General features: G+C 46.9%; 1 protein-coding gene across 2 annotated transcripts in view; it reads right to left on the bottom strand.

Moving 5' to 3' along the window:
• bcor (BCL6 corepressor) overlaps positions 1–23447 on the bottom strand; it is a 39039-nt gene extending 15592 nt beyond the window's left edge. The window contains exons 1-7 of one of the 2 annotated variants that reach the window (XM_087804796.1): positions 22790–23447; positions 11683–11764; positions 8487–11600; positions 6823–6879; positions 6148–6307; positions 4945–5268; positions 1357–1635 (exon numbers count right to left, since the gene is read on the bottom strand). In XM_087804796.1, the coding sequence (XP_087660922.1) occupies positions 1357–1635; positions 4945–5268; positions 6148–6307; positions 6823–6879; positions 8487–11600; positions 11683–11685 (3937 nt within the window). In that variant the 5' untranslated portion in view covers positions 11686–11764; positions 22790–23447. The remainder of the gene's footprint in view (positions 1–1356; positions 1636–4944; positions 5269–6147; positions 6308–6822; positions 6880–8486; positions 11601–11682; positions 11765–22789) is intronic. The other variant, XM_087804797.1, reaches the window with a different exon arrangement.
• Positions 23448–24148: the final 701 nt, after the last annotated feature.

Raw genomic sequence — 24148 nt, 5'->3', positions numbered from 1 at the left:
CATCTCTCACACTCTGTTGGTTTATTAATGAGCAGGCAGAGCTGTCTAGGAGCGCAGCAGGCCTGCTCCATCAGGGGGGGGAAAATGTTAAAAAAAATAACCTGCACGACCACAACAACACAAACACACACACACACACACACACACACATCCCTGCTGCGATGGCAGCGAGGACGCCATAATCTCCTTAAACAAATGTGATGCCTTCGTCGCATTTAAGCCTTTTTGTAATACGTATTTACATGCGCAAAAAAAAAAGAAGAGGAAAACTGCCCCTAGGAACAGTGGGATTGAATGTTGAAATTAAACATTTGATTTCGTGCAATTATTTTAAAGCATATCGCAGCTGTGAGAAAAGATAATTGCATTATATCTCAGGTCGGTCCAAACCCATGCACGTGTAGCACGAAGAGCCGGCGTCCACTTTTGCCTCTCGATCACTCACTCTCAATGAGCTCCTTGGCAGAGGTATGCCACATCTCAGTGCTCTCCTAGTTGACACGTTTATAGTGTGAAGCCAATATATGGGTGAGGCTAACAATAGTGTACTTGTTTTATTTATTTTATTGTATTTTATTTTATTTTTTGGAGCTGCGGAAAGTTTGAGAAAGTATGGGGATAAAATAAAACATCAAATGTTGATTTATAATCTATAAAACACTCGACATAATACTCAAGTCTTTATTATGAGTGCTTAAGTAGTTGAGGTGTTTCACGCAAGCTTTCATTATGAGCCTCTAGTTTTGGATTTGTTTGATTCCATAAAAACAAAAACAATCGGGGACGAGAGATAGAAGCGCAAACAGCATTTATAGTGACACGGCCGTTGCCATGGCGATAAGTTTTGTAAAGTGAAAGAACCGGAATGAAAGCAGAATATCCTCGGATGTGTCTCACGTTTCTGCGACGAAGAGGAAACCAGGTGTCACCCACCCACCCTCCCTCACCTCCCCCTCCTCCCTACGACTGTCTCTCAATTCACTCTCAGCCCCCCCCCCCCGTAAGCTTTCTCGAGGAGGAAGCGAAGAAACCATTGATCACACATTAGTCACCTGCCCACCAGCCACTTCCTCCATCGCTCTCTGCCACGGAAACCCAAAATATAAAACCCCATGGGGAGGGAAAGGTTTCAAACTTCCCCGGGTCTCGCTTGTGAATTCTCATCCTTTTCGTTTTGGCAGAGGGAAGTAGACTCTGCATCATTTCCTCCACCCCCTCCCTGAAGGCTTCGGGGAAATCCCCTAAAGACAGACTGCTCGACAAGAAAGCGAAACGGGAGCCAAAGATAGATTTCCGTTACCCCGGCTGAACCCTGAGTCGCAGCCGCGGTTCGCTCGGCTGGCGGCGCATTCTTACCATTAAGCAGCTTCTCGCAGCCCCATTTCCTGTTGATCTCCGCTCTCTGCGCCGCGGCTCTGTCATCTTGTTCCCCGGGTCGGATCTTGCGCTCGCGAGGGCTTTGAGCCGAGGCCAGGGATCTGGACTGAGTCCAGGGCCGCTCCTGTTTGATCTGAGGGCAGTCGGGTGACGAAGGTCCCGTCGCTGGCTTACTGAGTCTTAGTCCTTTCAGCTCAATGCAAACCTTGAGCTTCCGAACCTCCTCGTCGTCGTCCTCGTCGGTGCTGGCGGGCTCGTCTGCACACAACAAAAGTCCAGACAAGTTCTTAAAGGTGCAAAGAGCCCAGTGGAAGAAATATAAAAAATAGATCTTTTTTTGACGACAAGAATATATCCCGCCCAAAAGAAGTACCAGTCATGACCACCAGTCTGGACTCAATACAAAAACAGTGTGTTCTGAAACATTTCTATCAGAACCAGCATTCATTCCTGGCAGGGTTTCCCTCTCCACATGCCTCGATGAACCTTGGCTGCCACGGCTCGCCACGTTCGCGGCTCTGATCCCCCCTTAAGGATTCGAACCGACCGCCACGGACCGTTCAGAAAGTGACGGCTGATCAAGAAAGTTTGACATTAACACTTTTATGACTACACTTACATCCGGGTCGCCTGGGTTTGTTCAGGTTTTTATGGCTGCACGACCGTAACAAGGTGAGGACGCGCTTCTGTCCAAGACAAGTCTTATCTTTGACTACTTGGAAGACTTTAAATTGACTTGAATAAGTGATATTATATATCTGCATGTTACTTATTGAGAGTAGTACACGGCACTCTAAAGTTTGTGATGGTTTTGAGTGAGACTGACACTCAAAAAAGTTTACTACCAAACTAGCACTTTGACTAGGAGTTTAAGAAAACATACATGCACTTAAACATATGCAATTTTTTTTATTTTATTTACAATAACATGCAAATAATTCACACAGTTAGGTCATTTATGTGTAGAAAATACACTTCTAGTTGCTAAGAGGCAGCAGTCATTACGTTTTCCGCAGCTAAAGGAACTAAAAAAACCCCCGCCAGATCCAAGTTGTGACTGAGGACGAGAGGATACAGTCAACTCCAGCAGCTTTTAAAACTGATGTTTAAGACTATTTTAGTTTCAAAGTTCAAGTACTCGGGTAATACATGAGTTGATTTCCCCCCTTATATCATGCTAGTATCGTATTGACAGATAGATGCCAAATCACACCCCTACCTACAACTTAATTAAAACCTCTTTTCAACTCACTTTCTTACTCAATGAACATGAACACACTACAAACAAAAACTTTCAAACACCCTTTTTGTCTCACTCCCTGTCAGTGAATGTATCACTGCAGCTGTATGTGTCAAGCAAAGGGTTTATTCTCAGGTTTCATTACCAGTTTTCCTTTTTGTTTTTTTTAATCACACCAACTCATACAAGACTTATACTGAGAAGCGTGACTTATCATACTCAGAAGCGTGTGTTACTATTGAAGCATGTGCAGAAGAATCTGGTCAATGTTTTGGTAGAGCTACTGCCGACCGCTAAAGATTGTCTTCTATGGAGGAAACATCACTCAATTCAATTCCCAAACTAAAAAAAAAAAAAGGTAATCAGCCTCTGCTTCTCCGACCGACACCTTCAACCTGCTCAATCTCAGGTGAATAATTTGACTCCGAGTCTCATGAAAAGCACTTGAAAGTTCTGCTGCGAGAGGTGGGCCTGATCAGTATTCACTCGCGTATAATCACCTGTAGACAACAGAGCAAAAAAAGAACAAAGGGCATAAATCACTACATTGTTATGGCTCGTAAAATACCCTCCGAGCTCAGATTTAACGCAAGCACGGAGGGAAGAGGTCTGGAGCTGATTGTGAAACAGACCTCGGACAGAAACGAGTGAGAGGACGGAGAGAGAGAGAGAGCCGTGATAAGTGGAGGATGGCGAGCGAACTCAGACATCTCCATCTAGCTCGGCGGCAGCTTGTCGCTAACACGGAGACGCGTTTCGCTCGGATGCTCTGCCCCTGACAGCGACAGTCAGATGACAAGAATGCTGTCTGTCACCGACTGTCATCGCCACTGAACAGACCTTTAGTGTGCGAGGAGGGCAGCGGCGGCAGCGCAGCGAGGACAAACTGGCTTCAGGACAAAGGCTAAAGTCAAAGTTGAGAATGTAGACCGACTACTGTCGTAAACAGAGGCGTTCTGAGGTCAACTGAGAGAACCCGGGTCTGTACCAGGGCCTACTCTCAAAGACCCTATGACTTAAGAAGTGATACTTCTAGTCTATCCAGGGCTTACAAGACAGATAGTTGACGATTAAAAAAAAGATTTTCATTTGTAATAGTGTAGAAATCTGCTCTGATAATAAAGACACTGTTTTCCTGAAGCTTCATCAGTCCAACCCATCTTGACACAAAATAAAAACTCCCATTCCTGAAACATTTTGTGTCAAGATAAGGATTACCCCATTGGATAATCAAACTCATTGTCAGTCATATGTACAGCTGAAGCGACAGGAAGAAGTATCGGTCTAAGTTATAACTATAAACACATTTTTCAGACCATAAGGCAAGACCATAATTTTCGCAGAAATCGACGGTGCACCTTATGCAACAATTCTGGTTGAACTTACTGACCTGGAACCAATTTTATGTCGGAAGAAGTTCTCACAGTGAGTGTCAGTATTAAGAAAGACCCTCTTATTGACATTGCGCCTTATAATCCGGTTTGACTTATAGTCCGAAAAAATACGGTACTCCCGTTCCTAGATTTCAAATTCCCAGACGGGAAACACAACAACTCTGGCTTTTGTCCCGGACTTATCCGGCAGCACGGATTGTGATATTTTGCCAGAGGCAGCTAAGCGCAAGATGCGGGAAAACAACATAATCGGTAGAAACTATCCGTGGATGAGTCGTCTAATCAGTTTGTTTGAGCAAAAGAAAAAACCTTAAAATCCTAAGCGAGGAAAGTGGCGTGAGGGACACCAGTGTGGCTCGGCCCCGTGAGTGATGGACCGTCAATCAAAACTTTCGCTTCTATATTCGTATTTACATGCTACAAGTCTGTAAAGCTTTGGTTGTTTGACTTGTTTGCTGTCGCCGGCGAGAGCAAGTGTGATGGAAAAAAAAAAAAAAAAGGAAACCAAACAGACGAGTGGGGGGGGGGAATGAAGGGAGATGAAAAGGGAAGAAAAGAGCAGCTTTGAAGAGGGCGGGTAAGCGCGGCAGAGGAACAGCGGCGCTGAAAGAAGAGAGAATGGCTGTCCCTCTTCCTCGCTTCGCTCTCACACCCGCTCAAAGACAGGATTAAACACTTCTGTGCGCTGGCTGCCGCACAGAGTGAGGGATGGGACAGACGGAGGGAGAGAAAAGAGAGGGAGAGAGAGAGAGAGGGAGAGCGTCAACCAAGCTTGTTACAAAGTGGGTTTAAGGTATCGACGTGGAAGGAAGCGGGAAGACTCGACTGATTCCTCACGAGGAAGAAGACAAGGATCAACGTCATGTCAGGATGAAGGGGTGCGGAGACGGCGGGGGAGTTGAGGAGCCGTTGCGTCAGAAACAAACGTCTCACCTTTAAAAATCCTGGCTCTTTTCTCGGGATAATTGGAGCGTTCGTCTTCGTGCTCCAGATCGTCCCGCTCCAGCTTGGGGTTAAACGGTCGTTTCCTGGAAACTCCGAACCCGATACAGTCCTCGTAATGTCCTTTAGCTGCCGTCAAAGTCGGGGGCAGGCAGTGGTTCCCCTCGGAGTCCATCTTTTTGCCTCCGTCCTTCGGCCCCAAGTGGGCCGCCACGGGCCTGGACGGGTCCCGGCCGCTCTGCCCCATGTAGGGAGGCTCCTTCTGGCATCTCTGTAGGACGGGGACTCTGTTGGTGGGGTAAGCCGGGTGGACACCTGAGGACACAGACGGGGATGGGAAAAGAAGAGGGCGGGCGGAGAGGAGAGACAAGATGAGAAACAGGAGATGAAAGGGCGAACGAGACAGACAGACCGCAGACGACCAATCATGCCGGGAGACAGACGGAGGGCAGGCGAGCAAGGGTGGTGGGGTGGGGAGGGTTGACGAGAGTGGGGGAGTTAAACACCAGCCAGCTTTTATTCTTCTTTAAAGACAGGCCGTAAAACTTTGATGGGGTAAAGACTTTTTAATCTGATGTGAGCCTCGCCAGCGGGTTCTCCTGCTGCACTTCCAGAAAGAACATCGCACAGCGTATGGCGGCGACTCTCTCTCTCTCTCTCCCCTCTTCCTCCCTCTGTCCTACCCCAGGGCATGACCGCACCACGCCCTTCTCACATAGAGCGTGACTCTACCCCACCACCACCACCACCACCCGACTCCCTCTCCCTCCACGCCATAATTAGGCTCACACGTCAGCCGCGGCCTCGCTCCAACACACAGCTGGGCTCCTGGCCAACCTCACTAACTCCCCTCCTCCTCCTCCTCATCCTCTTCTTCTTCCTCCTCCTCCTCCTCTTCCTCTCTCCCTTTCCGTTGCGCTCTCCCCTCCGCTTTCAAACCGCTAACTCTCACCCAGATTTTTTTTTCCCTCCCGCGACCATCTCAGAGCGCAGATAAAGCACAAAAGACTTCTTGAAAATAGAAACTACCCCCACTCTCGTCTTTCGGGTCTTGTGTAAGAGAGTGTCTTTTTTTAGAGTGACCCGGTCTTGCCTCAGCGTTCGCCGCGAGTGCACGCATGTGTGTGCGGGGGACACCTATTGTCTATACGCGATTGTGTGTGTGTGTGTGTGTGTCGTGCACGAGTTACTCACCCTCCTTCTCGCCCTGCCTGGTGGTGCGTTGGTTGTGCTCCAGCAATCGCTCTCTGCGCTGGCCGTCTGCCAGCTCGCGTCCTGCCGCCGGGGCCGCACCGCACACACCGCCGCCCTCCTTCTCCTTCAGCTCCAGCTCAGAGAACCGCATCATTGCCCGCTGAGTGCACAAACACACGCGCACGCACGCACACAAAAACACAAATGCAGAAAAAAAGAGAAGCCCATGAAAACCACTCATTGCCTCACGACACCTCTCTCTCTCTAAAATTGCTAAATCTAGCCTCAACAGGTACAGAAAGCAAAAAAAAAAAAAAGTCACATTTTTTTTTGCTAAACAGATCTAATAAAAAAGAAAATGCCTTTAAAAAATTAAATGGACACAAATGTACGCACATAAGACAAGAAGACAGTCAATAACAAGCTGGGCAGTAAGGCAGGTTAGACTACTGCAGCCACTGTGAGTCCATGCACTCTTTGGGGCTTTAACTCCTGGCAGCTCCCTTTTCTTAAACATACACATGGCTACAAAAACATATACATCTTAAGACCTGAACCAGAGAGAGGAGATGAAAGAGGAAACAAGGGAGTGTCGAAAGAGTGTGCAGGATTACAGAGTACAAAGGAGAAAGAGCCCATCAGAGGCAGATGTGATAAGAAATGTAAAGAACTGACCTCCCAGTTAGCTGCAGGTTGACTTATATTACTCCCCTCTCGTGATATGACTTCCATCTAAGCAATTAGAATCGGGGGGCTTAATATATCTGTCCATCAGTTCATGTGTTTTATTTGTTACGGTACCCCCACAAAGTTCCACACAAACCCCCCCAAAAATGACATGTAAAAAACTATCAAAGCATTTCTGGACAAACCCGGACAAATTCATCACAGTATCAATGTTGAGAGTATCAGTAGCTGGTGTGCGTTTAAATGAGGAGTGGAAATGTAGGTGGATGTTGTTGTGACGAGGGTAAGGGATTCGGTCAGGCTAGGGGGTGGGGGGGGAAGGTTGGTCGGGGTGGAGTTGGGGGGCAGCTTGTGGCGATTGATGACATGCCGACAACAGGAGTTTGGTGGAGGGCAGCGGATGGTTTTTAAACACACTACAAGCTCTCCGCTGTCCTCCAGGATAATCACAGCCATAGGCAACGTGAACCACGAGGCTGCCAAAGTCATGCTCTGAAACCCCTTTGTGGCTCGACAGCGCAGTCAGCACTCGCACATGCTTTAGCCTCAAGGCAGTCACACAAGGACAGGCACGTATGGAAGCACAAAAAGCCAGAAAACAACACTGTACGATGGCTGCTGCTCGCTAATCAATGCAAAGACATGACAGCCCTGGTTAACCTTTGAGCTGCCGTCCCTGTTACGCTTCTGCATCATCGTCTACATCCACAACTGTGGCTTAATGACATTTTGTCTGGGAGAACTTTGGCCTCTCTCTCATATATATACTAGATATTTCAAGAAAAGGCTTTTGAGATGATGACTGTTAAGCAACAAGGGTCACGGTATGAAACCAGTGCTTTTTGCATCTGGTCCATCTAATCAACATGTATTTTGAATCATATTTTTCTTATCTCCCTGTAGTTCATCGTCGACATAGAAGGTTTTAGAAATGTATATTGGAAATTTTAGTCATGGACATATCAAGCAATTAGACTTGCTAACTTATCTTAACAATTACAATCCTTTAACACTTTGTACTTTTATATATTTTGTTGACTATAAGAATCCAAATTCGAAATCTCAATTTGTATATAAAACCTAAAGAATTACTAATATGAAATTTAGATAAAATCTGTATTAAAGTAAATAAATGTCCGATGTACGACTAAAATGGTGTTAATTTAATCCATGACGGGTTATAAAATTGGTTTAATCTCTTGGGTCACAATTAAAAGTGTAATATTGATAAAGATTCAAGTATGAGGTAGTAAAATATTTTTCTGAACCCATACACTATTTTTTATATTTATTTGAATGCGAGGTGGAGATGGGGCTTATTTCATAAAGTGGCCAATAATAGACAGATTGAAGACATGCCGAGTACCAGCAGCTGCCGCCGACTAAACTATCTCATAGCATAAAAGGGAGATGGTGAGGCCAGGTATGACCGAGACGGTCACAGAAGGGGATCATTATTCTGGATCAAAATCCCATGCAGCATATTTTTAATGCAGCACTGTGAAGCAAAGAAGCCGTGGTTTGTGATTTTTATGTGAATGTCAGGAAGTAGATTTGAATGCATTGATGGTGAATGACGACTATTTAACAAAGACATTTAAAAATATATATATATATATTGAAAAAGAAAAAAAGATTGTTGATGGTCTTACCTGCAGGGCTCTCTGTTCGCGGCTCAACTTGCTGGAGTCGGCATATAGCTCCGTAGTGACACACTTAAATCTGTCTCCGACATAGCCAGAGGAGTTTGCAATCCTTTTGGCAAGACTTGATTTGCGTGACATCTTAGAAGGATGGCTACCGTCATCCTCGTCATCCCCTTCTTCTTGAGACTCCCCTAGATCAACAATGCTGTCTTCCTTCTCGTTGTCTTTTATGCTTTCTTGGTCTGACTCTTTAGCCATATTTCTGCAATCTTGAGATTTGGATTGACAGCGACTTTCTTTGTCTCCTTTGTCTTTACCAGAGCTTCGCTCCCCTGAAGTGCGGGCACAACGCAAAGTGCTCTGGTCTTGGTCACCACAGTCTGGGCTCGGGCATTGTTCATCTAAACTGTCTTCTGCTTGTGACTCACGCCCAGGTGAAGTTGGGGGTACGATGGACATGACCTCGTCCTTTGGTCTCCCACTGGGAGATTCTAGCAGTCTGTCTGTGTTGCTGGACTTGAAACCATGGCTTTGTCCGGAGTGGACCGGGTAAGAATGAGGAATAGGGTGTTTTGGCTCAGATTTGGGGTTTTGGTTATTGAGGTGACATTCCTTTTGGTTCATCTTTGTGATGTCGGCAGAATTTTGCTTATGCGCCGATGGTGTCTCAATGTCTGTGTCTGAGTGCACAAGGTCGATGCATACAACATTCTCTTTGTGTGTCAAAGAAGAAAAGGGGGGTTTGAGTTGATTGCTACTCTGTCCTTGTACACCTGCTTCCCTATCGGGCTTTAATTGGACCCCTTCACTCATCTCTTTCCCGCTGTTTTGTTCTCTAAGCCCAGAACAGTCATCAACGTGTCCTCTAGGCTTCAAGTTAGCTTCTCCCCTTTCTGATGACTTGCTGTCCGGATGGTGTTGCATCAAAGGGTGGGTCATCTCCTGCGAGTTATACGTGAGATATTCTCCTCCTGCACCGGTCGGAAGGTTGTGATAGGGTAAAGGGTGTTTTGCCGCCAAGTGGGCGGGGTAAAGGCTGTTGCTGCCCAGCAGTACAGGGTGAGGATAGACTGGAGTTTTCCCTGCCATGGGCAGAGAGTGCAGTGTCATGCCATCTGGGATGGGGTAGTGAAGGTACCGGTTGGTATATGCCAAACTCTGATTTAAGTATGCATCACCTTGAGGAAGATACAGGGGAGCAGTCGGGTGACCATTTTCTAAGCAGGGCCTTTTGTAGGATGAAAGATCCGGGGTGGTGTCGCTTCTTTTCGAAGTCTGAGAGGACTTTTCTGGGCCCTCTCTGCGGTGACCAATGATTGATGCATGTTCAGATTGACCAGCACTCTGTTTGACCCACTCACCATTTGGTTTAGGAGAAAGGCTATTTGGGTTGACGTGAGAGCCAGAGGAGTTTTGAGAAGATGGAATATGATGGTTTGACTCTCCAATTCTCGGACAGGAGGAACTTCTTTGTTGAGGAAGTACTCTCTCCAGGCCTTTGTGTTTGATGACGGAAGGTGAGGAGACTTTGGCTTGAGAAGGTCCCAAGTCTGCGTTGTGTCTTGGAGACGGTGGTAAGCCTGGGGTGTGCTGTGTGTGGGAGGGAGAACGACTAGGTACCACCCAGGAAGAGTGTAAAGTGCTGATCATGTCCGACCTCTCAGAGACCTTTGAAGAAGAGCTGCTCACTACAGAGTGAGGGTGGGAGGACGGAGAGTGCGATAGGTTCTCTTTTAAGAGTTCTCCTCCGGCAGAGAGTCCATATCGTGCACCTGGGGCCATAGTGTCCATTTTTACTGGGAACCCATTAGGAGTGAGACCAAACTCTATCCTTCCGGACAAATCCAGAGGTTTTTCAGCAGTGTCTTTGGTTGCTGGGGGTTGCTGAGCTGCTCTGTCAAAATTGTTTTTGGAAGGGGACCTACTTGGTCTTCTCTCCTCCCCAGTGCCACGAAGTTCTGATGCAACGTCTCTCGACCTGGATTTATGGGGGCTAGGCCGAGCAGGAGATGGTTGCTCGGATGCCATACTGCTGATGGAGAATGGATGAGGGATAGATTGACCGGCGGAGGTTGATGATGAGACTATCAAGGAAGCCGAGGAGGTGGGCGGCTGACCTATCCTAGCAACTGGTCTTTGTAAGTCCGGTGCACTGTCAGTGACAGAAGGTTGTGGGAGGCGAGAAGACGAATGAGGTGAAGAGTCAGTGGCGAGGCTATTGTTACTTCCTCCAGTGGCAACACTAAAGCTACCGCTACTACTACTACTACTAGTGCTGATGTTGATCGAAGTGTTCCTTGATGGCGACCTACTTTGTCTACTGCTTTGACTTGGTGATCGGTCCCTATCTATAGCAGCTTGATGATGCTGGGGATGAGGAGATTGTTGATGGATCTGCTGTGCAAAAGAAGGTGCCACACTGAGCCCTTTATCCTGGCAGTGTACCATAGATGTGGGGGCCATAGTGACTGCTGGAATCCTCATAGGCGGAGCAACCAATGAAGATGAGATGGGAGTATGATATTGGGGCATGTAGTACAATCTCTCAGCAGCAGAGGTTACTGCAGCGGGGTTAACACTGCCCCCCTGAGCTGTGCACAGAGAAGGAAAGGCAAGGTGCTGGGGAAGGTAGGGGTTGGGTTGGCTCAGCAAAGAGGCCTTATACATGTTCAGAGCTGCATACTTGGATGAGTCCATAAAGGGATACATGCTTGCTTCAGGGTAAGGGTTGAGCCACGGCAAGCGGAGGTAGCTCCCACTGGCACCTGCCAAGCCAAGTTCAGTTGCTTTGTCCCCAGGCCCCATTCTGCGATCCAAGCCCAAATTCTCAGCTCCAGGAACCAGCACAGGCTTGTGAAGACTTGGAGGAATGCCCTTGTAGAGGCCCATGTATCCATTATTAGGTTTGCGACTGTCAAGGGGGCCATCGGGCTTGTACATAAGCTCTGGGAGGCCATCTCTGCCATAACCAAGTGGAAGGACGGGCTGATCCCGGCCCTTCTCAGCTGGCATCGTACGGATCCCTGGATATACAACACCACCATGAAGGCGAAGGCCATCATGCAGTAGAGTGCCTCTGTCCAGGCCCATCGCTGCCAGGGGTGTTAACCTTGCATCCACCTGGAGCAGAATTTTAAAGGATCATCATTTAACATTTCATATTTAAGGATTGGCGTTTGTTTTTGGGACACACATCGCTTACCATGTTTTGTGTGACGTGGTTTCCTTGCCTTAATTCCAGGTTGGTTTGTAGCACAGTACTGACATCACGAACAGATGTTGCCCTTTGGGGATAAACAAACATTGAGTCAGCGTCGTCTCGGAGACAACAACCCCAAATTTCATTCTTCGATTCAAATCTAGAAAAAACAGATTCAGTTTGTTGCTCTACCATGAATTCAGGCAAATTTTGAAGCCTTTTGTGTCTCTGCTCGGTCTGATCATCACAGCGGCAGCCACAATAATCACACCCTTCCCTCATTCACACATTTGCAGTCAGTAGCAATTAATGCATTGAGCTGCGCTTTCCTCACATCTATCAACAAACCCTGGGCAACTCCCTCCGCCCACGCCCACCCACCGCTGACCCCCCCGATCTCCCTGTGGGCTTGGCATACATAATGGGGTTTTCCATTATTCAGTCGAGCTCCCCTGCGAACTGGTTTTCGGAGGCTCTTTTGACCTACACCAAGAGATTAAACATCAGAGACCACTTTGTTGGGAGAGCTACTGTCAGCCAACGCAGAGAAATGTCTACAAACACATCGAAACACACATACGTCGGACCCCAAATTATCAGGATGCTTGGAGCCCACTTGTACCTTGTTGTTGATGACACTTTATTCAATGATTATGAGCAATTTTTCAGGGGGATTTGAGCAACAAAATGTTGCATTATAGCTAAGAAATGTGGTTGAATCATGTCAGAACTGTGATTATAAAAAACAACTTTGTTTATTTCTTAAATTAGTGAATATTCACCTAGTATTGCCGTGTCTTTTGTTTGTTTTTCTCAATAGAAATAATACGACCGTCTTGAATTTTTTCGTCAGAATTCAGTGGCGAAAAACCGAAACCATAAAGTGAAGCGCTGAGTGTTGCATCTTCTCCTCTATCATGACAGAGAAACGCCTCGGAGCCGCTGGCACGCCACTTTTTATTGCCGTGACCTGGGGCCATTAATCAGCCTGCTGTGGGCCCCTTGAGCGGCGCTCCCACTCACCCTCGCCCTCCCCCCCTCGCTCTCATGCCTGCTCTCACGGCAGCGGGACTGAGCTGCACCGCGGCCGACTCAAAGTCGTGCATAGGCTTAATGCAGAGCTTCTCGCATCGCAGACTCCCCCCCCCCCCCGAAAAAAACACTGCGGCGAACGTGCTCTTGGAGGCGACGGTTCACTGAAGGCGATACCGACGGTGATAAGGAGGGTAACTAGGTCAGTTCAATAAAGTTGTCTTGTGATTTCACAACATGCCGGCGTGAATGATTTTTCACAGTCAGCAGTTCACAGGTCACGATGCTTCCTAGAAGCAAGTATCAAACTCTGCAAAATCTCTTTTAATATTGCTTAGGAAAAAACATTTCCACGTATCAAAATCTTCAGTGGAAAAAATTTTAGCCGGCGATCCCAAACCTGCAGGTGATTCAAACCATCGATTAAATCTAATTAGCAGCTCTGCTCAACTGCATTTACAATCAATTACCCTTCATTGCTGAACCCCTTCCACACCAGCAATTTGGGCGAGACTTGCTAGAGGACAGAACAATACAACTTCTGATTAGTACCGAACTAAATGTGCCAAAGTCTTAACCAGGGGCGGTTTGGATGCAGATATAATAGTCTGTTTCAGAGATGACGAAAATAGCAATATCCAAATAAAATACAATTTTTTAAAACATGTTTTGGCGATCGGCGTTTTCTAAGCCGACAATAACAAAATGTAATTATTTGCAAGAATACTGTTTTGCGTGTCAAATCTGCTTCAGTATCATGTCATGAAATCCTATAGTGACATTACCAAACTTTTAGACTTTTAATGTCCAATCGTACAAAAAAAAAAGAAGGTATCGCTGAATTTGCTTGGAAGACATTTCATTACGTGTTCTCCTATTCTGTCAATGGTTGCTCTAGGTCAGGTGTTACAATGCTAGCCTAGTCATCTGTAATTGTTAGAACGAAGTTAGTAGCGACTTGTGTTTTTGCAACCTCTAGAATTTTCCCTAGAAATTAGTTTTGTCTAACTTTTTTTCTGTGTTGCCACTTTAAAAATACTTTGGTAAATCAACCACATTTTTAAAAAATCCGTTTTGAATTATCTTTAAGGGACAACAGTGGTTTAAGATCCCAAGAAGCAACAAGCTACGTTAAAAAACTTAACCTTTAAAAATTATTTTTATGAATCCTATTGTGGCAAAAAAAAGAGTGTTTTCACGAAAATTAGTGATATTTATTTATTTATTTTTGCAATCCTGGATAACCATATAATATTATAAGAGTCCCTTTTTTGGTTTTAGTTATTAAATAAAAGGGGACGAATGTATTAAATATAACACATATATTAGGAATACTTTAGCACACAAGGGCCCAACGTCAAGTACACGGATCGATAAGAGTATTTATTATGCTCGTACCGGGGGCCACCAGATGGGTCCACTAGAGGTCACCTAGTGTTGGCCAGATTAGCATATTCTGAGAAGAGATAATGTTATTACCCGGCCAGCAGTGCGGCGGGTGAGAACCGCGCTGACGCCCATCATCCCCGCAGCTAAGAATAGTCTCGGCAACAAACAACCCCTCACGCCCCGATCCATCAGCGCCATCGCGGCGGTCCCGGTCCCGGGTCGCTCCTATAAAGCAGCGCCCGCTGGAGCGCGGCCGCGACGCGCACCATTAAACCCGGAAAAAAAACCGCCGGGGAGTTGGAGAAGCTAAACCTCACATGTGTCTGGCTGATGATAGACGCCCGGAGAGAGAGAGAGAGAGAGAGCGAGAGCGACGGGAGCACAGTGTCCTCTTATCCCTCGTGTGTGTGTGTCCCGCTAGCACAGTGTCCTCTTATCCCCCGTGTGTGTCCCGCTAGTGACGCCAGAGACTTGAACTCTGCGTGACCTCCCAGCTATGCGCACCGGAACAAACACCGGGGCTCCTGCTCCTCATTTCCTCCCCGGGGCTCGAGTCGCTTCTGAAGCGGAGTGACATTGAGGTCGGGCCGCGGAGAGAGAAGCCCCTGCTTTGTTCTTCCGCTGAGGAAAAATGATAAAGAAGCAACAGGAAAAGAAAAAAGAAAAGCGGGGCTTGTGTCACAGCAGCGCCGGTGAAATGTGACTCTGGTTCCGTGGAAAGAGTGTGGGCGCCTCTCGATCTTTGTCCCTGGAGCTGCGCCAGACTCTCTGAAGCGCAGAGCTGCGATCAGCGCCAGAAAAAATGTGCTGTGACGCAGGATAATCTCCACAGCGACGGGGGTGGTGGTGTGTGTGTGTGTGTGTGTGTGTGCGCGTGTGCGTGAGTGTGTGTTGGGGGTTAAACAGGGATTAAATGAGGCGTGCGCGCACACAGACGCTCTCAGGAACCACAAACCCGGACGCGACTCAGTTGTTGACTGTGATCGAAAAGAAAAAAAAAAAAAAAAGCGAACACTTTTCTGGAAAGACTTGAGACGAACTGTCACGTGTTTTCCAGTTTTACGACAATATTCCAGACTGGAGCAATGACGTCATCGGGGAATATGATTCCCAGGGAAACTCTAAATCAACACACCACGTTATTTACTGACGTAGAATTTCAAATCAGATAAACTTTTGCCACTCCTTAAAGCAAATCCGGGCAAAGGTTCAGCCGAGGGGCTACATGTGGCCCTTTGGACTGTATTTATGTGGCCCCCATGTAAAACTAGTGATTGTTTTAGAACGTCCTATTTTTGTTAGTATTGTGAGGATTTATTCCTTATTCCTTTTTCAAATGGAAAGAAAGTGCTTTTATATCTTTTTAAAATAAAAGTTATAGAAAATAATAATTTTAGCATATTTAGCTTGATTTTATTAGATATATTTTTAGTAAATTGAGTTGTGTGTATATATATATATATATATATATATTGCTTTTCCCAATTGTTTGTTTCAAGAAAGTTTGCGAGGCATTATTGACAAAGCAGATCATTTAAATAAATAGGATACAATAATAAAAACCCAATACCTGGAATGGGAATGATGGCAGGTGTCATTTTTATTTTTCTTATTTTTTGAGACATCTAAAAACGAAGAGATTGGCTACAAAGCAATAGTCAAAAGTGAGATTACTTTTTGGCTTTTAGCTCTTAAAGGTTTGTTAAAAAATACGATGTGATCAAACAAACGTTGAGTTCAAAGAGTAAACGTTAATAGCAACAACAGACATTTAAAAAGTATAACCAAGGTTGGGGGGGTTGAGCGCCCCTTAAAAAAAATGGATTACAACAGCGACACACGCCGAGACGCCGGCTCTCGGTGAAAGACCACGACGGGCACAAAAATGGTTAAAAAGGAAGTCGGGGAGCCTGGAGACAAAACCGCTCGCCGCCAGAGCGAGAGAGAAAGCGCCGAATCGGACACGCGGCCGCTTTAATTGTTATTGATCACAGAGTCGACGTGTGCCAAATGGCCCAATTGATCATCCCAGCGGCGCGGTGCGTGGAAACTCGACATCCGTGTTTTTCCCCGAGATTCTAATAAAACAAAACCTCGGCTCGGAGTGGGAAAAGAGTAGGGGGGGCGCGAAAAAGGGGGGAGATACGGGGGAGGGAACTGGGGGGGGCGCTGGAGAGCTGGAAGAAGCCAGAGGCGTCTCTTCAGCTGTCACATTATTAGCGACAGAGCTGTAAACAAGGGGGGCACTGCGTCCTCCCAGGCTGCTGCATTCAGGTCGGTACACGGTTCAATTCCCCCCTCGGCGACACGGCCGTCAACAACAGCGACATTGTGAGGCCCCCCGTGCTGTCGCCGGGGCCTGGGCGACGGCTGCTGAACTGGCTCCATTCATCCAGCACCAAATGAGAACTAAATGGCCCTTTATGTCCCCAGAAAAGACTCGATTGTGTCAGAGATGCGCCCGCATGAGACTGACCGCTGTTACCGCAGGTTTCTCCATTTACCCTTTGATATGGCGGCGGAAAAAACTTTTGATCCGCCGGGGCGGTCTTGAGGGTCACGGGTCGAGGTGAAGGAAGAACACGGGGAGTAAAAAGCAGTGGGGTCGCTCCAACACAAACGAGGACACGGCAGGTTTTAAGGTTAGCATCACGCGGTTTAGCGAGCGGCTGGTGCTCGCGGGGAGCCAAGTGTTAGCAGAGCATCTTTCGGAAAGAAAAGAAAGGGGTGAGTAATAGCAAGAATCTGGCAACACGATACAGTGTCGGCGGCACAGTGTCGGCGATACAGTGTCAGCGATACAGTGTCAGCGATACGCTGTGTTGTGATATTTTGCGAAACTGTAGCAACAATGATATATCTGGAGTATTGTCGAGTACTTGACTCTGGTGTTGTGATAGTGTAGTAACAAGGATAAATGTGTAGTATTGTCGAGTACCTGACTCTTGTGTTGTGATAGTGTAGTAACAAGGATAAATGTGTAGTATTGTCGAGTACTCGACTCTGGTTTTGTGATAGTGTAGTAATGAGGATAAATGTGTAGTATTGTCGAGTACTCGACTCTGGTTTTGTGATACTGTAGTAACAAGGATATATGTGAAGTATTGTCGAGTACTCGAATCTGGTTTTGTGATACTGTAGTAACATGGATATATGTGTAGTATTGTCGAGTACTTGACTCTGGTGTTGCAGAATTTACAGACCACATGACTCTTGACGCAACCGTTTTGATTTTGTTTACTGGAATTTACTGTATCCTCTCGTCCTCAGTCATGACCGAGCTCTCGCAGGATGTCATTGTTTCTTTAGCTACGTATCGTTGTGGTTAATGGTCTGGTGTCACCATAGCTATGCAACCCTCGAGCAACGACACCTGGTCATTTAAAAACTTTCCCCAAAACAAATGGCGGCAGTTCAAGGAAAACACGGAGATATGAAGGAGGGATAAATATATAAATTAAAAAGGGGCAGCTTTTTGATCTCCGGTTGGCACTTCAAGGTGTCCGGCCCGACGGGTTTACACGATCATACGTCGCCCGGGATGACGCATTCCTCGCTTTGAAGAGAGCGCGGCCGCAATAAAACTCTTACGGCCAAAATACCTGCGACGCTGCCGGGAGTCTGGTGGGTTACGTCAGACGGACGCCGGAGGCACCGACATCTAAAAACAAACGAGGCCTGATCAAGACGAGGCCTGCAGATAGAGAGCGGAGCGGCGAGGGAGGGGGGGGGGGTGTCATGCTGAATCAATCTTCCGAGAGGCGAGAGTGCGGCCAGAAGGAGAGACTTCGTAGTCTGGGTAAGAAGCTTGGACGCGTCGTCGTCGTCGAGGCCGCGTGACACCGACTCTGTAGATGCCCTTTTTTTTGTTTTTAATAATAGGAAGATTTTGATACTTCAATTCAACATATATTTTGAAATAAGCTCAAGATAATCACCTTCCCCCCAAAAAAAGGTTAGCAAAATAACTGGATTCAATGAAAATGCTAAAGAAACGTTGATGATAGTTGGAGAAACAAACTATTTAAAAAATGTTTACTGGAGTTAAACGCAGATCAGGTATCTCCGAAAGTCCTTTGGAGTCCTTGAGTCGATTTCACGTGACCCACCGTCATTGTTCTAAACCGACGTAGAACATATAACGTTTTTAAAAATAAAACGACAGCCCAAAATATCCCGACATAGTATGAGTTCACCATGCTTTTTTACACTTTATCGATTGGTGGCCACCTTCCAAAATAAAACTTTGGACACCTCGGATCGAGATATAGGAAGGTTTGAGCGTCACTAACTTGTGTTACTTCTAATGACTCTTGACGTAACCCTTTTGATTTTGTTTACTGGAATTTACGGTATCCTCTCGTCCTCAGTCATGACCGAGCTCTTGCAGGATTTCATCGTTTCTAATAACTGGATTCAATGAAAATGCTAACGAAACGTCGACGATAGATTGAGAAACAAATGAGAAAAGTCCTTGAGTTGATTTCACGTGACCCACCGTCATCGTTCTAAACCAACATAGAACGTATAACGTTTTTAAAAAAATAAAACAACAGCCCAAAATGGCCATGCTTGTTTTACACTTTATCGATTGCGGCCGCCTTTCAAAATAAAAGTATGGACACCCCGTATCAAGAGATAGGAAGTTTTGATCGTCACCAAATTGTATGGCTTCTAATCCGCTACTAGATCTCAGAACGTAGATGTCAGTTTTCTAGCGACAACTTTGAGGAAATGTAGCAAAAAACAGTAGTTTAAAAACATGATCAGTCATATGAAAATAGCTTCTTAGCAGAGGTATGTGTCGTCCAAGTGCTTTTTTTAGTTGGTCTTTCTGGACACTTGGGACTGGAGTCTGTACGATCCACGGTCGAACAGGTTCAAGATAGGAGCGCGAGGACGTCGTGTCTCCAGTCGACGCCACATTATCACGAGGCCTGCTCCTCGACCGCGAACCCACAGATCCGGTCAGAGCCAAGAGTCTCGTTTCCAAGCGAACCAGAGAGCGACACATCTCTGCGGGAAGAGATCTGTGGCGCTCCAGACGGCGTCGAAACAAAACGCTTTGAGGAGGCAGAGCGAGGGAGCGGGGGGGACGGGAGGGGGGAGGGAAGGGGGCTCTCCTGTTTCATCGTGAGGTCCCGGGGGGCCGGGGGGGGGAGAGAGGAGGGAGGACCGGCGCGAAGCACAGCTTCAATCAAACCGTGACGTTTCCTCCGGGAGCTGTGCAGCGCCTGGAAAACCGATCCCTCCTTCTCGGCCCGACTTCGCTTTTTGTTCACACGCACCTCAGCTGAGCGACTCGGGCTCCGACATGATTCTTGTTTTAGATCCAGACATGAGTGATGGTTTGAAGACGGAAAACACAACAACAATCAAGGCGGAAGGAACGGGAATCTACCGAGACAGAGCTGTGGTCGTATATCGACTCTTCTTCTCGCCTCTATGGATTCCAGATTAGAAAAAATCCGACCATCATCAGGGTAATTGGAGGTTTTAGGGATAACCCCCCGCCCCCCTGTACCCCCCCACCACAATCCCCCCACTAAACACACAGTGACGGTCACTCAGCATCACAATAAACCCAGCAGGCGACCACCGACTCGAAACCTCCGCCGACAAAGACCACCGTCATTTGAATAATTGTCTTAGCTAATTAAGAACTAACGTGAAGTGTGAAGTCATGTGACAGGTAGCACACACTCCGTCGATCATGATGAAGTACCGGCGCCCCCCCCTAACCCCACACCCCACACACACACACTCTCTCCCCTCCACACACGCCGCCCTCACCCCCTGCCCCGGTTCCTCCAACACCTGGAAAACAGATTGGCTCCAGACTGAGTCAGTGGAAAGATGACACACTCCCGCACTATAAATAAACACCCCACACGGATCTGCACCTCGACAACAAGCGCCGGCCGCGGAACTCCAACACCGTGGCTTTTGCCAAAAGGATAGCAAGCCAACGCAGGATATATACTCTCGGTGCTAGTACTTCCTAGATAAAGTATATGTATTTTCGGGAACCAAACCCCTACGGTAGATACTTCTAAACATGCTAGTGGCAGGCGCTAATCTTAGCTTGGATTGGTAACACAATGTTGGTAGTCACAGGGTCGTATAAATGGCAGTACAAGACAATAAAAGATTCGTAGATACATTTTTGCACCGGACATGTTAGCCTTAAACGTCTGTGGACTAAACATTTGCAGATGCTTTGAACAAGCTAGCATTTGGAGCTAGTTCGCGGTTCCGAACGTCTTTCTGTAACGATCCCAAGAAAGACTCTCAAGACACTTAAACACTTGTGTATCCTTTAAAAAACAACATCGAAAACAATGTAAAACAGCTTTGAGTCGGAGACCACCATGACTTCAACGTCCCCACAAGAGATTCGAGTGATACACTTTCAATGAAGGAAAACCTGGACGTCTTAATCCTCATCATATCCGACAAAAGCTCATTTTCGGAGCTCCTGATCTTCACTCCCAAAAAAACACCAGCTCCACCGCTCGCCCCCTTTGCCCCCCCCGAACCCATCGCACACCCCCCCCCCCTCCTCCTCAAACCGTTAATCCTCTGCTACTTTCCCTGGACAAAAGGTCCCAACATGAGGTCCTGATCTCCCAACCCCGAGTGCACCAGGAGCCGGCGCTGACTGGCAGCTGTGGGGGGAACCGGAGCGATCCTCGCTTCCCCTCGCTTGAGCGTGTCGATGAACTGCTGCCCGCCCGGACCAGGCACATCGATCCCCCCGGCGAGAGCCTCCTCTAATTAGTGTCCCGGACAAAAACTTGCCGCCGCAAGAGCCTCCGATCCGTGATATCGTTTATAGCGCCGATGTTTTTGGACCAAAACAAAACCTCCGCCCCTTATAAGAATGTTGGAATAAACAAAAGACACAACAAGCTTTGATAATAAAACAAAAGACGCCGTCGTCTACTGGCTCATGCTTTTTCACGGTCGACTCAAGTTTCCTCCCATAGTGAGGGCTTAAGGGTATGTGAGTCAAAAGTTTGGTGAAAATGACAAAATGTAATAGTCCTAAAACACATGTTGTTTTCGTCTACAAAATCATGCGAACCATTGTTTGGAGTTTCTAAACCAATGACATCATCTAAGAAAGGTACCTCTGCGGACGACAGGTTCATGTTTTACTTATGGTTACGATGTATTACCTCTAAATCTAGCTAAAAAGAAAATTGAAATTGTTTTAATTGCAAAACACAGTATTTGATCAGTCAGTATTTTTGGGGGTGAAACTTGGTTACATTTGTTGTTTTTTAATCTTAATTGCGGCAAAAAAAGAGTTTCCATTCAGTATATTTTCAATGTCGAAACTTCGGAAAATGCTAAAACTTCTATACCTGTTTCAGGGGAAACTCTGGAAAGGTGGCCAGCACGTTTAGTGAGATAACCTTCAAACGTTTTTGTTCTATGCGAGTACCCAGAGGAAACTCCGAGTAAAGTAAGTAAGTAAGTAATTTGTATTTATATAGCGCTTTTCCAGACCAGGGTCACAAAGCGCTTAAACAATCAAAACAATATTCAATAAAGTATATACTTTAAAGATCAAGATAAAACTGAGAACACAACAGTTCCAGAAAACCAAGGGAACCGCTTGGAAAGATACTGGACTACCTGCTAATTCAAAGCAGCTTTTCTTCTGAGGGACATAAAACGTTGGGTGTTCAAGTTCTTTCCATGACAAACTAAAGTTGATCAATGATTCAGAATCATCGGGTAAATGCATCGTAGACTCTTCAGGGCTGAACTTTCGTCTCAGGAGGAACATTTAAAATACGTGAAATTTATCATCTTGAAAAAATAAAAAGAGTTGCGTGTGTCTCTCCATTGTCTCGACAAGTCCGGATCTAAACCCGATCGTTATCTCGCATACCAGCGACGCACCATCACCCGGGGTGAGCTCTCACGACTCGAACGTGACTCCGGGAGACTTGAGTCCGACCCGCCAGACGAGGATCGGGAGCGATCGAGTCCTTTTTTCTTTTTTTTTCTCTTTTTTTTTACCTCCCACGCTCAGTCACCACCTCGCGCACACGCGCGCGCACGGAGGTGTCGCAGCGTCACCCGCGCGACCCCCCGGGGGAGATGCCCTCCAACAACTCCACTGAACCGGATCACTCGCCTTCCCCTGGCAGGGGCGAGGCTGAGCTCCGTAACCTTGTTTAGCGCAGGACTCCGTGTGCGCGCACAAGCACGCGTACGCACACACTTCGTCACCCCCCCCTCCTCCCTCCCTTCTCCACCTCTCGCCCGAACACGACGCCGCTCCGAACTCATCCTTCACGGCTCTTTCTCACCTCGGACGCTCGTAAAAAAAAAGAAAAAAAAGGGGAGAGAAAGGAGGGAGTGGGTGGGGGGGGCAAGATCACGGCCGCGCATGAGCGTGCGTGTTATTTATCATGCCATTGCCCCGCCGAAACACACAAAGACCACCCTATGCGCTATTCTTAGAAGTGGTCGCTCCGCTGTCTCTGCGCACCCGCACCGGGCGCCGGTCCAGAAAAAAAAGGAAAAACCCACTAAAAAGTCTTCACAGAACTCACATTAAAACACAACACAAAGAAAACACAAGTGTGTGTTGTTTCGCGTCATCCACGGCGGAATCACAAACAAACAAACAAAAGACTGAAGGAATAATAATAAAACTGTCATGTCTCACCTGGTCCCGCTGGTTCTGGATCCAGATCCAAGTTTTTTTTAAGAGTCGATCAGGAAAAAAAAAACGGGTTAAAAAGTCCAATGACTCAAGTATCCACTTCCAGAAGAATCAAAAAATAAAAATTAAAGTTGTTTCGATAAAAACTCCATCAATGACAAAACGGGCGTCTTTTCTTTTTTTGTTGTTGTTGTTGTTGTTGTTCCGGACGGATAAGAAGAAACTCCAAGCCCGGGAGAGGTTCCGATCCAAGTGGTGGTGGTGTGTGGGGGACACACACAGGTGGCGGAAGGTTTCGGGGGCTTCAGCTCGGCCGGAGTCTCGCTCGCAGCAGCGCCATGTTGGCTTTCAGCGGAGCTACACACGCCGTCCACGCTCGTGCTTCTCCCGCGTCACACTCGCTCCATGGTGGCAGCCGCCGCCGAGCAGCTCCGGAAACTGAGCAGTGTGTGGTGGGGGGTGAGAGGGGGAAGAAGAAGAAAAAAATCCCGTTTTTTTTTCGTCTCGTATCGGAGGATCGAAGACCCGGTGGGAGCCCCGCGGTTCGCACCGGAGGACGCGCGAGCTGGACGGGGAGTGCCGCACTGAACGAGCTGTCGAGACCGAGAGACTCGCTCCACTCCCACTCACGCAGACGCTACCCAGAAGGCCAGTCGGGAGACCGCAATTACCATAAGCCTCCAGCGCACACACACACACACACACACACACACGCAGGCAGGCAGACACACACACATACACGCGGGCGGGCGCTGGCGCACACGCCGCACGCGCACGCCGCACACGCACGGGCGAGCTCCGCTGAAGCTCGAAAACAGGAACAGGGAGGTTTCGGCAGCAGACGGAGGAGGAATCGATGATGAAAGCGGAGCGAGGAGCAGGAAGGCAGCGGAGGAGCTCGTTCCTGCGAGCTTGTTTGGAGACTTTAGACACGAATCACGAGCTTTTAAAAAAAAAAAAAAACGATTGAATTTTTACATCCGTGGGTTTTGTTCGTGAGTTATGGTAGAAAGTAGAGCCGCCGGTCCCCGCCTGACGCCATCTGCGAGATCCACGTGTCAAAAATATAAAATCAACCCTTTTCGATGTCTGTCCAACAATTGTATTAGTAGTTCAACTCAGTATAAAACTACTTTTTATTACATTTTATTTGCCGCTTTATTTTAATGGGTATTGCTTCTTTTTTTCCCCCATAGTGTTTTTATATAATACTATTTTAATTAAAGGTTTATAAACTATAAAATGAAATCTTAGACACTTTTCTTCCATTTGGTTTGATTTTACACTATATTTTTAGACTAAATTAATGTATGGATTTGAGTGTCTCTTAAATAGATGTTGGACTCTATTGTACTCCTCATT

This window comes from Callionymus lyra, chromosome 12 (assembly GCF_982586985.1).
Source record: "Callionymus lyra chromosome 12, fCalLyr1.hap1.1, whole genome shotgun sequence".
Taxonomy (NCBI): Eukaryota; Metazoa; Chordata; class Actinopteri; order Syngnathiformes; family Callionymidae; genus Callionymus; species Callionymus lyra.
The sequence above is the reverse complement of the archived record's forward strand: the minus strand, read 5'-3'. Positions and strand labels throughout refer to the sequence as shown.